At 34.2% G+C, this 16,515-nt stretch overlaps 1 protein-coding gene across 8 annotated transcripts in view; it reads left to right on the top strand.

Annotated features, from left to right (window-relative positions):
• CAMSAP2 (calmodulin regulated spectrin associated protein family member 2) overlaps positions 1–16,515 on the top strand; it is a 111,375-nt gene that overhangs the window by 69,553 nt on the left and 25,307 nt on the right. For 5 of the 8 annotated variants that reach the window (XM_087857404.1, XM_087857397.1, XM_087857417.1 and 2 more), the window contains exons 4-7: positions 3,010–3,093; positions 12,970–13,002; positions 15,833–15,974; positions 16,260–16,399. In XM_087857404.1, the coding sequence (XP_087713530.1) occupies positions 3,010–3,093; positions 12,970–13,002; positions 15,833–15,974; positions 16,260–16,399 (399 nt within the window). The remainder of the gene's footprint in view (positions 1–3,009; positions 3,094–12,969; positions 13,003–15,832; positions 15,975–16,259; positions 16,400–16,515) is intronic. The other 3 variants (XM_045787708.2, XM_045787711.2, XM_045787709.2) reach the window with 1 other exon arrangement.

The following is a 16,515-nucleotide window of genomic DNA, read 5'->3' as shown; positions in this document are numbered from 1 at the left end:
CTGGTTTGAGAGTCACTAAGCTAATTACTTCATTTCTCTGTGTTGGGTACCCAAGTAGGTTAATAGCATAGCATGTCTTGTCACGTCTACAACATGTCACGAAGTTTTCTCTTATTCTCCCTATTAGGATAGTTTATGAATTATCAACATGTAAAATTTTCTTATAATCATGATTTTGGTATTTAGGATGGTTGATACCATTACGTCAACTTACAGTATTTTATTAGGGTTTGTTAAAGCGCTTCCAGACATTCAGCCATCTGGTGTTGCTTTGGGGATATATTGTTTATAAGCAAAGACTGTAGTTCTGTCTATGGTGTATGTGCTGTGTATCATGTACTTTACTTGGTACCTTTTATACATTATCTCTTTTATTCTCTGTATTATCTCAGCTACTTATTTAATTGCTTATCTATTATTATTTCAGTATTAGCCAGTTTCTGTGGGTTATAAAACCAGGCACTGCTTAGCTACATCGTCTATCTCAGAGTCCGTGACAAGGCTGCAGACAAGGTGTTGGCCAGGCCTGCTGTGTTATCTGGAAGTGTAACTACAGGAGGATCCACTTCCAAGTTCATGTGGTTGTTGGCAGGTTCAGTGCAGGCAGTTGGACTGAGGGCCTCAGTTTCTTACTGTCTCTGGGATGGAGACAAGGCTGGCAGTTCCCTGCTGTGTGGGCCTCTCAGTAGGGCAGCTCACAGCTTGCTTCATCAAGCAAGAGGGAAATTAGAATGTTATGTAACATGATCATTGACGTGATATCCCATCACCTTAGTTGTATTCTGTTGGTTAGAAGCAAATTAGGTCCTGCCCACACTCAAGGGGATCAATGGGGACCATTTTAGAGCCATAATACCCCAAACCTCCTTATGAAGTAGCTTTTATTCAAACTAGCATCTGAGGCTGAGAGGCATCAAAAAATTATTAAGGTCATAGCTTGTAAGTGCAGGTTTTGATTCAGACCCAGGTCTTTTCTAATTCTGCTGTGTCTTAGAGTATATTATACAACCAAATTGATGATCTAAGAGATTAACTAGGAAATCTTAGAGTGCTTCAGATTCACATACCAAAATAAATCTGTTGATTAAATCCCTTATAACCCGTTAGAAATATCATGAATAGAGAAGACTCTTAGTGATTATTGTTAATTAAATTTATCATAAATTGGGTGCCTGGGTGGCTCAGTCAGTTAAGCGTCTGCCGTCAGCTTAGGTCATGATCCCAGGGTCCTGGGATAGATCAGGGAGCCTGCTTCTCCCTCTGCCTCTCTCTCTGTCTCTCATGAATAAATGAATTAAATCTTTAAAAAAATTTATAAATTAAAAGTCTCCATTTGTTTTTAGCCACTAAACTGAATTTTAGGCAATAGAAGAGTTCAGAAAATTATGGGTTTAATTTAGGGTTATGGTGGTTGATAATGGCTTAATATTTTCCAGAGTGCTATAATTAAACAATCTGAACATTTATTTTTCATTACCAGAGTGACCTTAAAATCATTAGATCAAAATCCAGAATTTTTTTAACTATTCTTAAGAAATATTTTATGTACTATGTAGACTGTTTCTTAACCTTTTTGGATTATGGGTGTTTTGAATAATCTAATAGGAGATAAATTAGACCTTCTTCTAAAAAAGTTCTCATAGGGAGAATTTTTTCATCTATTTTAGCTGTGGCCTTATGACCACGATAAAACCCACTCATGATTCAGGGGCATGTCTATGATTAAGAACTTGATTTAAAGTGTTTTCTATTATATGGTGTACACACACACACACACACAGAGGAATATTATTTAGCCATTAAAAAAGGAAATCTTGCCCTTTGCAACAGCATGGATAGATCTAAAGAGGATAATGCTAAGTGAAATAAGTCAGAGAAAGACAAATACTGTATGATTTCACTTATGTGGGATTTAAGAAACAGAATAAACAAAGGAAAAAAGGACACAAACCAAAAAACAGACTTTTAACTATAGAGAACAAACATGATTATCAGAGGGGAGAAGGTTTGGGGGGATAGTTGAAATAGGTGAAGGGGATGAAGCGAGTATCTTGATGAGCACTGATCTTACACAGAATTGTTAAATCACTATATTGGGCGCCTGAAACTAACACAGCATTGTATGTTAGCTATACTGGAATTGAAATAATAAAATAAAAAATGCTTCACGCCATTAAGAAAAAACACCTAAAGTGGGGGCACCTGGGTGGCTCAGTCGTTAAGCATCTGCCTTTGGCTCAGGGTGTGATCCCAGAATCCTGGAATCGAGCCCCGCATCAGGCTCCCTCCTCCGCTGGGAGCCTGCTTCTTCCTTTCCCACTCCTCCTGCTTGTGTTCCCTCTCTCACTGGCTGTCACTCCCTCTGTCAAATAAATAAAATCTTAAAAAAAAAAACAAAAAAACGGAAGTGTTTTCTATTGATAATGAAAACATTAATTTTAAGGAAAATAATTTCTATTTACAAGTCCTAAAATAGATAATAAAATTTTTATTAAAAGTTTGTTGGGGTGCCTGGGTGGCTCAGTCGGTTAAGCATCTGCCTTCGGATTAGGTCATGATCTGAGGGTCCTGGGATCAAGCCCTGCATCCGCCTTCCTGCTCAGCGGGGATCCTGCTTCTCCCTCTCCTTCTGTTGCTCACCCTGCTTGTGCTCTCTCACATTCTCTCTCTCTCTCTCTCTCAAATAAATAAAATTTAAAAAAAATTAAAAATTAAAATAGTTTGTTTCCTAAGTATTAAAATTGGAAATTATTGAGTACCTTTTTTCTCTAGAACTCTAACCAGCTCCTGACATACTATAGTAAGTATTCAAGAAATTTTTAAATTAACTTTAGAATATCAAATAAAACACCTGTAAAATACATTTTTTCTGGTCGGGAAAGTGAAATTTTCTCATTTGAGTGGTACTGATATTTGACATCAAAGATCTGACCACAGGCATTTTATGGTGCATGTTATTTTATTGTCATATTTGAATATAAATTCAAATTAATGTTTTTATATTTTAAGGTAAATGAACATTTGAAAGACATTATGGAACAAGAACAGAAATTGAAAGAACATCACACAGTTGAAGCTCCAGGAGGTCAAAAGGTATATATTTCAAAGAAAAAAAGTGCCTTTATGAATAGACTATGTAGGTTCATATATATGTATTGTTTGGGAAATACATACATTAATTAATAGATATATTCATTAAACTATTTTTTGGTGGTGGTAACTGTGTCCTAGAAAGCATGTCATAGGTGCCAAGTAAGTAGAAGTACAAAATGAAGGTTAATTGGATGAAGGTGTTTAGGAAAAACTGTTGATGATTAGAACTCAATTTCTAGAATACTTTTGGCGAAAATAATGGCTTTGCCTTTGGTAAAATGTATGAAACAACAAGCAAACGTTTTCAGTGTATCAGCCTTATAATGACTTGTAGTGAGACCAGCCTTTAAAATATATTCCGGGAATTGTAAGTTGTACATATGGTTATTCTATGAAGAAGGAAGAAACATTAATATAGATTCGTTCTTTAAAAATTCTTGTGGCTTTTCGAGTTTTCTTCTTTGAAAATTTGTGTTTTTGTTATATACTAAGACCAGAAGTGTATTTCCTGCACTATAGTATATCACGTTTTTAAAAATGTATCCTAGTGCAAGCTCTTTAAACATGTTCTATAGCATTTGAATTGAGGTGAAAGAAATGGTAAGTATTGAGAGATCTTATTTTCCAGTTGGGTTAAAGTTTCTTTATTATTATACAGTTTTTCTATTCATTTTGGTCACCTGGTCACCGATACCTCTATAAGAAGAGAAAGAGAAAAAAGGAAGGAAAGGGAAAGGGGTTTTGTGTATTATTAACTTCAATAGAAAACTTGTGGGAGACCACCTGAAATTTTGTCTTAATTTGTTATTTTGGGATCACAGTGATTTCCCTCATTAGCTTACTGACCAGCTGCTGAAAATACTGTCCATACTTGATTCTTTATCCTAACTTTGTTGACATCTTTCCCCTAAATTAGGTACATCAGAGTGGAAATCTTTTTTTTTCCCATCACCCCAGATCACATGTTCCATTTCCCTGACTTCCACCAGCTTCTGTCCCTGTCTCTTCCCTCCTTCCCCCAGTCCTTTCCTATTAATTTCCCTTCTTTTCTCTTTCTCATCCTGTAGGAGTTGAAACCTTTGCTCCCACTTTTGCTCCTGGCTCTAATCAGGAATAAGCTAAAACGGTATCATCCTAAGTTATAACACTGATGGCCTTTTTCCATAGAAATCTTGTTTATTAAATATAATGATTAAATTCTGTAGTATTGCATACATATCATGAACTAAATGTGGATTTTATTTGGTGACAATAAACATAATTTTATGGAATAAAAAATGCCATTTATATTCCAAACAGAGTAAGTGACCTTTATGAAAAGCTACATATATAGAATCTGGACACTATTTGTATTATATACCACTTCAATGTTTAAATAGCACTTAGTCTCATGCAGTTGCACATATTAACTCACAACCAATATTTGTTGCGTGAATCATTGACTAAAGGAAGAAATGAATGTGACTCATTTTTAAATATTTGGATTAATACATATTTTTATTTTCAAATGAATTTTCTTTTTTCCAATTGTTAGAATCTTTGTGAAAATTTCATAGACTATGCTAATTTTACATAGTCTTGCTGCAAAGTGCAGGTGTCATCATTATGAAGAACCACTCTGTGACAGCGTAAACTAGGGAAAGAAATCTATTCCCTAACAATGAGATTTTTGGCATTCGAACTGGTTGGTTTGGCTGGAAATTTAATCACTTCATTCTTGATTTTTATTCCCAATAAAGCAAAATTCTTGATCCTTTTCTCCTTTTAGGGATGAGAGGTAGAATGACTTGTTCTTTCTTATTACTTTGTAAATGGCAAGAAGTTGCCACGCCTCCCACCTGCTCAAGCTTGCTGGCTTAGTGACCCAGATGCTAGCCTTGTTGTCTGTGATTTATCCCCCTATAGACAGAGCCCATGATTTGGATGATACCTTTTGTACTGGCCCACCTATTCTCAACTTAGATGTCCAGTAAAATCTGTTTAATGAAACTTTTTACAGCCATCTTCTTGGTGTAAAATATATGCATATGTTGAGGGATACTTGCACTGTATTTCTTTTTTTTTTTTTTTTTTACCACCTCTTCAGACTTTAGTTTAGTGAGCTAACATTTCCTCATTACCAAAAATACTGCATAATTGTCCATGTAATTTCTCCTTCTTTTTTTTTTTTTTTGGTCTGCAGGTTTATTCCTGTTCATTTTTTTAAAACATATAACATATTTGTTTCAGGGGTACAGGACTGTGATTCATCAGTCTTACACAATGCCCAGCGCTCACCACAACACATACTTTCCCCAGTGTCCATCACCCAGTCACCCCATCCCCCACCCCCTCTTCTCCAGCAATCCTCAGTTTGTTTCCTATGATTGAGAGTCTCTTATGGTTTTTCTCCCTCTCTGGTTTCATCTTGTTTCATTTTTTCCTCTCCTCCCCTATGATCCTCTGTCTTGTTTCTTAAATTCCGCATATCAGTAAGATCATATGATAATTGTCTTTCTCTGATTGACTATTTCACTTAGCATGATACCCTCTAGTTCCATCCACATCGTTGCAAATGATAAGATTTCGATTTTTGATGGCTGCATAATATTTCATTGTATATATATACACCACATCTTCTTTCCATTCATCTGTCAATGGACATCTGGGCTCTTTCCACAGTATGGCTGTTGTGGACATTGCTGCTATAAACATTGGGGTGCAGGTGCCCCTTCAGATCACTACATTTCTGTCTTTGGGGTAAATACCCAGCAGTGTAATTTCTGGGTCATAGGGTAGCTCTATTTTCAACTTTTTGAGGAACCTCCATACTGTTTTCCAGAGTGGCTGTACCAGCTTGCATTCCCACTGACAGTGTGGGAGGGTTTCCCTTTCTCCGCATCCTCGCCAACATCTGTCATTTCCTGACTTGTTAATTTTAGCCATTCTGACTGGTGTGAGGTGGTATCTCATTGTGGTTTTGAGTTCTATTTCCCTGCTGCTGAGTGATGTTGAGCGCTTTTTCATGTGTCTGTTGGCCATTTGTATGTCTTCTTTGGAGAAATGTCTGTTCATGTCTTCTGCCCATTTCTTGATTGGATTATTTGTTTTTTGGATGTTGAGTTTTATAAGTTCTTTATAGGTTTTGGATACTAGCCCTTTATCTGATAGGTCATTACTTGCACTGTATATTGTTAGTGCTGGACCAAAATTAGAATTCCAAAGGTATTTCTTTAGATTTATTAGATCTGATGATGTATTTCTGTTTGTTGAATTGATTGGTGTCCTAAAAGGAAGACATTTTAAGTAGTACCATGTCCTAGGAAAATGTTTTGATTAAGCAGTTTACTAATGTTATTTTCTCAGGATTTTTTTTCAAGTTGCTCTTTTTGCTTCTAATATTCCTTTTTATTCTAAAGTAGGATGCCCAGTTAAATGTGAATTTCAGAGAAACCCCAAAAATTTTTGGTGTAAGTTGCATGAGCATCTCATATTTTTATTTGCTAAATCTGGCAACCCTACTTAAAAGATCTCTAAAATTATAGCCAATGACATTGAGTCCAACATTCATTCTTTCAAGGAATTTGTAGAAAGTGCTATGGTAAAATGAATGTGGACTTAAAGTCAGAATAGTTCTGCCACTAACTAGCTTCATAACCTTTACCAAGGCACTTGACTTCTCTGGGCCTCATATTCTTTATGTGTAAAAATTTAAAAGTTGAATTAAATGGCTTCTAAATTCTATGACTAAAATGATTCTCAAATTTTCCTTTCTTAATATATTGGTAAAAGTAAGGGATTCAAAGCAAAAAGTTAGTGAAATAGTAAGTAGTTAGTGATTCAAAGCAAAAAGTTAGTGAAAATAGTAAGTAGTTGGTTATTATAAACTTTCATGTGTGTAAATATATAATATATATTATACATAATATGTATATATATCTTGAAGATTTATGATAACCGTGGGAGTGAAATATCTAAGAAGGTTTTCTAGACGATGTGGAACTTGAGCAGGGCCTTAGTAGGTTTTATGGTATTTGCAAAGTAGGGCACTAGGTCATAGGGGATAGCATGAGTGGAGACATGAAGTTACAAGTAAAAGACATATTTGGGCATTAGTAAGTAGATAGTTTTGAAATAACTGCAAATTCATGGGTAGGTATTCTTAAGTTTGCAGTAGTAACTATATAGAGTAAAGTTTGTTTCTTACGATATTAAAGATAAATGTCTATTCAGTGTAATATTTGCCACTTTTAAAATAGAAATACTGGTGAGATATTTTACAGAGGGTTGGGAATTGGATGAAGGAATTACCTTTGGAGAAAGGATATTAACTGAGCTCTAATTGCTTTTCATTTAAAGGTATAGTCTCAAAACAGACTACACTTTTCCCAGTGAGACAGTAGGTGAATGCTTATACATCTTAGCTTGATAACCTCAGAGAATTTCCATTTTTGCCAAAGTTCCTTAGCAATTAAAAACTACGACCAACTTTCTGTTTTAAATTCTGTTTCTTCAAACAGTATCTGAGATGCTATTTGAAAGATTCTTTTTTTAATAACATCAATTTTTTAAAAGTGTTTATTGAATCCAGTTTTGTTTATTTTTAAGTAAGCTCTGTGCCCAGTGTGGGACTTGAACTCATGACCCCGAGATCAAGAGTTGCATGCTCTACCAACTGAGCCAACTAGGTGTCCCAAAAGAAAGATTCTGAAGTCAAATACATTCGGGAAATGCTGCTTTGTTTGTGCCCCTTTAAAAATGTTACAGCGCATTTTAGCACTCTGAAGGCCCAGCTAAGAAACCTGTCTAGCTGTTTCTCAAACATATTTAATCTTTGACCTCTTTTGTGAATGACATGTACTAACATCCTGTAGAATGAGTGTTATTTGGAACATGCTTTGAGAAACATTGATTTGTAACTTATAATTTTGTAATTGTCGGTTTCATATATATGTGAGAAACATTTAATGTTCTAATACAGGACATCATTTTCAGATACATCATTTGCATTGACTCTTAGATTTACCTGGTTTCTTTTTCATACCATTATTTCAAATAATTGTGAAGACTTGACCTGCCTAGATTAGATCATTTTAAAAGAATTCTACCCCTAAGATTCTGTTCTGTAATTACAGTTTATTCTTCTGTGGACTTTTGTGGTCAGTGCAGATTCATTTCTTTCTTTATACCTATTGCCAATATACCTTTTCTCTTCCGTAGTCATTTACTCACCCTTACTGGTAAAGTAACTTCCCAATCCAGAATATGCCCCTTTTGTATTATCAACTCATTTAGTATGAGGAACTTGGCATTTTAAACATTTTTAAAGTTCAGAGATGGTGCCATGATTTTTTTTTCTCCAAGCAATATTTTATAAAGATGACTTGCCCTGGAGAGACTTAAATATTAGATGTCCTAGTACTGTGATTTTCATCTTTGCTTAAGAGGGCTGTAAAAATTAGATTTCATTAACAGCTCTATAGATCTTATGCATTTGGACACAGACTCTACAAGGATTTGGATTGGTATAGACTTAATAAGGCTTTTTAAGAATATTTATTTTGAAATACTTTAGACTTATAAAAAAATTTCAAGATAGAAAAAGAGCCCTGTATACTTCTTACCCAGATTCATCAGTTTAACATTTTGCCACATTTACTTTCTGTTTGTGTGTGTGTGTGTGTGTGTGTATGTATATACACAGATATATATATCACACACAAACACATATGTATGTAAATGTTTCTGAAACATTTGAAAGAGGGTTGCATATACCATATCCCTTTACCCCTTAACTTAAATGTGTATTTCCTAAGAACAAAGCTGTTTATTTGTATAACCAAAGTACAGGTGACTTAATGTCAGCATAATTCTTCGATCAGTCTTATAGCCTGTATTTCAGTTTTGTCACTTGTCCCAGTTGTACTCAATTGTACATTGTAATATTTTTTTTCAGTACAAGATCCAATCCAAGATCATGTGATATATTTAGTTTCATATCTCTAGTCTTCTTTAAACTGGAATAGTTCCTTAGCTTTTCTTTTTTGCTCATGACCTTGACATTTTAAAAGAATACAGGTCATTTTAATCCCTTAATTTGTTTTTTTCTGGTATTTACTTACAATTAAATTAAGGTTGTGCTTTTTAGACTAGAATTGTGTCCTTCTCACAGTATATATCCGGAGGCACATGATATCCATTTGCCCCAACTAGGTGATGTTAATTTTGATCAGTTGGTTAAGATATTGTTTGGTTTCTTAACTTCATGGTTATTATTTTTACTTTTATAATAAGTAATTTGAGAGGACACTGATATTTACAGTTGACCCTTGAACAATGTGGTGATTAGGGTGCTAACCACCCATGCAGCTGGAAATCTGGTTATAACTTTCGACTCCCCAGAAACTTAACTACTAATAACTTACTGTTGACTGGAAGCCTTACCAATAACATAAATAGTTAATTAACATGTATTTTGTATGTTATATGTATTTTATACTGTATTCTTACAGTAAAGCTAGAGAAAATGGTATTAAGAAAGTCATAAGGAAGAGAAAATATGTTTCCAAGACTATAAAAAAAAACCCTATATTTATCTGTATTTATATTAAAAAAAAAAACAAAAACCCTACGTGTAAATGACCTGCGCGGTTCAAGCCTGTATTGTTCAGGGGTTGTAACTGTACTTACTTGCCCAATCCTACAATACTATAAGATAGTTTCAGAGTTGCTATGTGTATACCAATATGAAAAAGAAACCTACTAAGGAGTTTAAGATTTGTTTGCAGTCCTTTTTCTTTTTAATTTTTTTTGTTTTACCCTTTTAATGCTTTTATGTTCTAGTTTTATTGAGATATAGTTGACATACAGAACCGAATAAGTTTAAGGTGTACAACATAATTATTTGACTTAACACATACCGTGAAATGATTACCACCATAAGTTTAGTTAACGTCCATCATCTCATATAGATATAATATAATTCCTTTTTCTTCAGGTTGATAATATATGGTCAAAATGCTGTGTTCTAAAATTACTTGGGTCCCCCACCACCATTTCATTGTAGTTCTCTTATTCCTTTGAAATGTATTTGATTTTATTGGTTTCTGTTTTCATTTAGTTTTTGTGGGCTTTTTTGCTCCATCCTTGTTGATTTAATTTCATCTTTTGAATATGTAAAACATTAATATAATTCCAAAAGTCAAAACTACGCAAAAGTTATACTCAGAGAGGAATCAGTCCCTCCCCTTATCTCTTCTACCTCTTTCCTGTCCTTCACTCCCCGCCAACCCTTGTAGGTAACTTGTTGGTTTATCCTTCTTGTTTTTGTTTTTATAGAAGTAAACAAACACTCACGTTTGTTTTTTCTCCTTTAACAAAATATAGTTAATCTTTCACAGTTTTTGTTTTTGTATATCCTGGAAATAACTCCACATAGTCCCTAGATATCGTCCTCATTCTTTTTCGTAGCGCATAGTACTCTGTTGTGTATATACCATAGTTTCTTCAACCACTTTCCCGTGGGCATTTAAGTAATTTCCACTATCTTGCAATTACAAATAATGCTACAAAGAATAATATCCTTTTGTATTCTTGAATTTTCAGGGTAAATTCCATAGAAATTGGATTGCTAGATTGGAGGGTAAATGCCTATATAGTTTCAGTAGCTAGTGCCAAAATCTTCTTCAAAGGAGTTTGTACCATTTTACATTCCTATCAGCAATTCAGGACCTACAGCAGTTAAGAGATTCTTAAGTCTAATGGGTTATGAAGTGACAGGTCACACTATGATTAACTCCTTAAAGAATTCTAACTTCGTGAGGTCTCCAGTAAACACCAGGTCAAACCAGCATCCTCCCAGAGTGTCTTGAGAGCACCTAGAAGAAGTTCAGGAATTATCCCAAATCCCAGAGTGATTGTGGATACCCAGAGGAAGACATAGAACTGTTCGGGGAGTATTAATGGCAAGACCTAAAACAACTAACCAAAATTTAGGATGAGTCAGACATGTGTGATGAAGACAGTAGAAAGCAATACTAGAAATTAGAATTATTCCAGAAAATCTGAACTGCCCAGGGTGGTCTTTGTCATCAGTAAGGACTTAATAAAAAAATTTCCGCCAGTCATCTGTGGCCTTGTAAAAACATTTTGGTCTCATAATTACATCTTAAAACAGGATTTGAGGTTGCAGTTTGCCTAGTTGTTCTCTGAAACTTTAAAGGAGAGGGGAGTTGCTGTTCTCTTCAGAAATACAGGTATCCTTCAGCACGGAGCTTTTGCTATATATTTGAGCTTATGGAAGCATGAGTTTATAAGCATGAATAGCATAGATATGTATTTGTTCTTTTAGTATATTTACTTTTTTTAGTCCTATTTCCTTCAACTAGGCAATCTATATCATTTTCCTTTTTCGTCAAATAGGATTGCTATCACTAAAATAGGTCAGCGGAGAGGTGGGAGGAAGGCCAGAGCATCTGAATTAGTAAAAAGTCCTATTGAATATTTTCCAAGATACATAGAGGTATAGATATAGAGAACCATAAGAGACTCCTTTGCATATCTCCTGTTTTAATAGTTCACAATAAATTTCTTGTTATCAGTTTGTGTATAATGAATTTTTCTAGTCTCAAAAACAAGAAAACCCCTGTTTTTGAAATTTCTATTATACACTGGGATCCTGACACATTCTCAGTGGCTTCCCTTGCTCCTGTTTTTGTACTTTCTATGGTTATCATAACTGCAGCTGCCCAAAACTTCTGGTTAAATGAGAAATTAAAATACACACAACAAAATTATGAAGGTTATTCTTCCTGATGCAATAAGGAAAACTTATTGGACAGGTTATCTCTTTATGGAAAGTTGGTATTTTTCTGATTCTTGAAGTTCTTGGAAATACCTTATTTATATTATTTTCCAAATAATCTTATTTTTAGTTAATTTTTTGTAAGAAAAACTTTTTTAAGAAAGATTTTAAAGTAATCTCTACACCCAACCTGGGGCTTGAACTCACAACCCCAAGATCAAGAGTTACACAGTCTACTTACTGAGCCAGCCAGGCACCCCTATAGAATAAACTTTCTACATAAAAGTTGAGTATGAATTTTAACTCAGACCGCATTTAGTTTGGTTCGTTCATTCGGGGCTGTTACAAATAGTGCTAGGAAATACAAAGATAATCACAAATTATTAATTCATATTAACTGAAATTATGAGTTTATTCATCATTTTAAAGAAGTAAAGTTATTGTCTTTGGGATACCTCTAGATAGTAGAATTAATAGCACTTATATTCTCTTTATGTAAGTAGCTACATGCTTTAGAGACTCGGTAAAAATCTTAGTAAGAATTACCAAATACCCCATTAAGTAAAAGAAATTCTTCATATAGTTGAAAGAAATGATTATCTTGTTCAAATCTACAATGCTGTTTGCTTTATTCGTACGCTTATTGATACAGTCTTTCCTTTCTCTTTGGAAAGAAACACTGCCATATCAGACTTGGTTTACTAATGTCTAAGCATTATAATGACTGCAAATCCAGCCCTGGAATCTTTCTACTTCCCTTTTGGGATACAGATTTATTTTTTAATATGATGTGTGATTCTAGAACTTGGAAATAAAATTCTTCACTGCCAAAGTATACAGAATATCCTGAGTATCTGCAAAAAATTGAATTGTTGTGTTGGGAGAGGAGATGAGGGGAGGAGAAGGTGGAGGTCTTTATCATTAGGATCCTATATATTTGAAAATATTAATTAACATTAAAAAATACTATGAGAACTATAAACTTGGAACTCCGCTATCAAGAGCTTTACTGTCACTTGTTAATCACAAATCATTCTGATGAATTTTCCCTTTACCTTTTGCTTTCCCTTTTTTCCCCGCTGCTTCCTCTGAAGTCTCCTTCCAAATGGTTTTGGAAACTGGTTCCAGTAAGTTTGCCCAGCTACTTCAATTTGCTCTCCAGAATTGTAATTGTAGAATGGTATTTATGTTTTGCTGGTATAGTCATTTCATATAATTCTGTTAGTTGCTGCATTGAGATTGAGTTTTAAGGTATTTGATCATAATATAAAATAAAAAGATAAAAATAATGTAGCCAAAATTTGGATTAGAAGCTTTAAAAATAGTTTAAAGCATAAGCATTCTTTTGTTCGTCCTGTTGATATTTACAGACTGTCAGTAACTAGGTTAAAAACAGGTATGGATAGAGATTCTTATTAGTTTTAATAACTTTAGGAAAAGTACATATGAATTGCATATGTAAATTACTTGTATTTTTAAATCTTTTTTAAGGAATCATTTCCTGAGTTGTAGGGTATACTTTTTGTGTGATAAAAAAGTGACATTTTCTTAGTGGCCATCCTGGTATTGGACCTAACCTATATTTGGTTCTGATTTGACCTGAAGGGTTGTTCTTTAAGGATTAAATCTGGGTAGTTAGACCACTTAAGAAGTATTTTATACACTCAAATAAATATATAATTTAGAAATACACCATAGTTTTGGAAGATAGAAAATATGATGCCCCTTTTAAATACCAGATTTCTCAGTCTGTAGAAAGAACAGGGAATGTTTCCATACAGCAAGTTTATAAAACCATATAATAAGATCAAGTATAAAAGGTGACAACTTTCATGAACTGCAAATGGGAGTTGTACATGACTTCAGGATTAAAAGTTGATTTACCTGATACATCTTTTAGGATATAATCTTCAGGAAAGTGTTTTAGCATGCCGCTCATTAATCCCCGATAGTCTATTCTAAACCATCTACATTTATTGCTAAAGCCTCATAAGGGTCTGTGTGTGTGTATGTATGTGTGTGTGTGTGTGTGTGTGTGTGTGTGTGTGTGTGTGCGCGCGCGCACGCCTTGTATAGAAGTGCTACTGGGCAGAGAGCAGTAGGACAAATCACAGTTCAGTTCTTTGTGCCATGACGCTGGGCACTCAGATCAGTCCAGTTCAGATTATAGGCTGAGAACAGGCTATTCCTAGAGATCTGGGAAGGTCGGGAATGAGCCCAGCCAGCCAATGTAGAGGATTTCTAAGAGGGAGACTATTTTGTTTTTAGCTGGCCAGAGAAAGAAGTGTAAGGATCTAGAACTATGGCTTACCAAATGGGAGAAGGGTAACTTAAGGCTAGAAGATGCTACTGGTTGATTTCTTCTTTCTCACCCTTCCCTTCACCTCTTCTCTGCTCTTTTTTCATGGTTGAATTTTAAACTCTACTAGCAGCAAAGTAAGGAGGGCTTCTAAGGATATTAAAATCAGTAATCAATTAAAGAATTTATATAGTGCATGAACGTAATTTTTTCTGAATATAGGTACTCTTGAGTTTGGAACATATCATTAAATACAGATGTCTAATGTGCACTGATTAAAAAGAACAAGCTGAATATCTTCAAGAGGAAAAAATGTTCCATGAATCTTGTTCCTGGGTAGCCAGAGAGAAATAGGAATAAATATTTCTTTCTTCATTAATGCATATACTTTTCTGAGGGATATCATTTAAAGGAAGTTTAATTTCACCACCACATAGTAAATGTTCTCTTTCATTAAATTATTTTTCTGTTTTTATTCCCACAGAAGTATTTTATTTCATAATTACATTTTAATTATAAAATATAGATAACCAGTTCAGATGGAGTTAGAAGAAAAATTAGTTTTGATTACTTTAAAAAATCTAAATATCAGTAACCAATATAATCACAAATTTTTTAATAAAATACTTCAGTACGCATTTTCATTACGTCTTCAGCATTATTTTCTTGGCTTTAGGAGAGCTAACAGCTAATAACAGACCAACCTTTAGTTATTGCTTGCTGTGTGCCCAGCAGCGTGCTTAGCACTTTATGGGCGTCGCCTTACTTAATCCTTCAGTGGTCCTATCAAGTAGGTACTATTATTACCCCCATTTTACAGATGGGGAAACTGAGAAACGAGAGTTTAAGTTATTTGTCCAAGATCACAGAGCTAGTAAGTGGCAGAACCAGGATTTGAGCCCAGGTAATCTGACTTAAGAGCATGTCTCATTTTTAGAGAACTGTCTTATAAATTTGTATCTGGTCACACCAAGCAGACTTTAAAAAACAAAGATTTCTTTTGTTTTTCTGAGGGGGAGCAGAAATCCTTATATTTGCTCTGTTATTAGTGGAGGAAACCTCAGTTGGGTTGGTTTTTTCAATTTCACTAAGTTGTGACATTGTATTTACGTTATTTTAACATGCAAATGGTTTGGTGATATTCTAGTTCCTCAAAGAGATATTTCTTATTGCCAAATTTCCTGTAAGAATAGTATTGTATTCTTATACCTGCTCCCCAATTTTGAGAACTCATAATTCTTTATGCTCAAGTAGTACTCTTGCTCTTCACATATGAGAACTTGTAGTCTAAATTAAGTCCAACATTAAAATAAATGAATTTTATTATCAGCAAAAGAACAGAACTGATGCTTTGGATACAAAATGTTCAGAAGCCATTTGTGATGCTTTTATATTTAAATATTTAGCCTAAATGTCATTTCATGTAAATTGGCAATATAATTTTATATTAAGTACTTTGAAACGATAATGCTGTTGCTCTGTATTTTACTTTGGTAAAGTAATGTCTAGTATTATTTAGAAAAGAAGGATGTTGCTGAATAGTTCTCATTTCTCTTGGCATATATTACTGGTACATTAGAATCTACAGTGCTGGTTTTTCCCTGTATGTTGTTTAGTATTTATTTATTTTCATCTTGCTCTCTTTTTTTTTTTCGTAGGCTCGTTACAGGAAGGAGCAAACATTGCTCAAGCAACTGCCTTGCATTCCATTGGTAGAAAATTTGTTGAAAGATGGCACAGATGGCTGTGCTTTAGCTGCTCTTATTCATTTTTACTGTCCTGGTGTTGTCAGATTAGAGGGTAAGTGTTCAGTGACAAGTATACTTGGTGACAAGTATTGACACAACAGTACTTAATAAGTAATGAAGGCTTAAAAAAAAATTTTTTTTACGTATAATCCTGAGGAAGATAGTTGAGTAAAGTAGTGCTAAGTCTTTCTGTGTAGCAGCTCCTATATTTGTATTTGTGTGTAAAACAGAGTCCATGTAATTGTGTATTTGTACTAAGCCACTAATTATAAAATGCATGCGAAATGTATATTATCAAATTAACCTAGTTATCACCTTGCTCTTTTCCTGTTTGAAGATATTTGTTTGAAAGAAACCATGTCTTTGGCTGATAGCCTGTATAATCTGCAGCTGATTCAAGAATTTTGCCAAGAATATTTGAACCAGTGTTGCCACTTCACCCTGGAAGATATGCTGTATGCTGCTTCATCCATAAAGGTAAATTAAATAATTCTTGGTGTTTTCATTTTGTTTTGTTTTGCTTTCAGTTTTTTGAAAAAAAAATAAAGCTAGATATATAAATGGCATAGTCACTGTAAGCTTACAAATTAACT

The sequence above is a fragment of the Ursus americanus genome, chromosome 2 (assembly GCF_024610735.1).
Source record: "Ursus americanus isolate L20-20 chromosome 2, mUrsAme1.1.p, whole genome shotgun sequence".
Taxonomy (NCBI): Eukaryota; Metazoa; Chordata; class Mammalia; order Carnivora; family Ursidae; genus Ursus; species Ursus americanus.
This window is presented reverse-complemented; position numbering and strand designations above follow the sequence as displayed.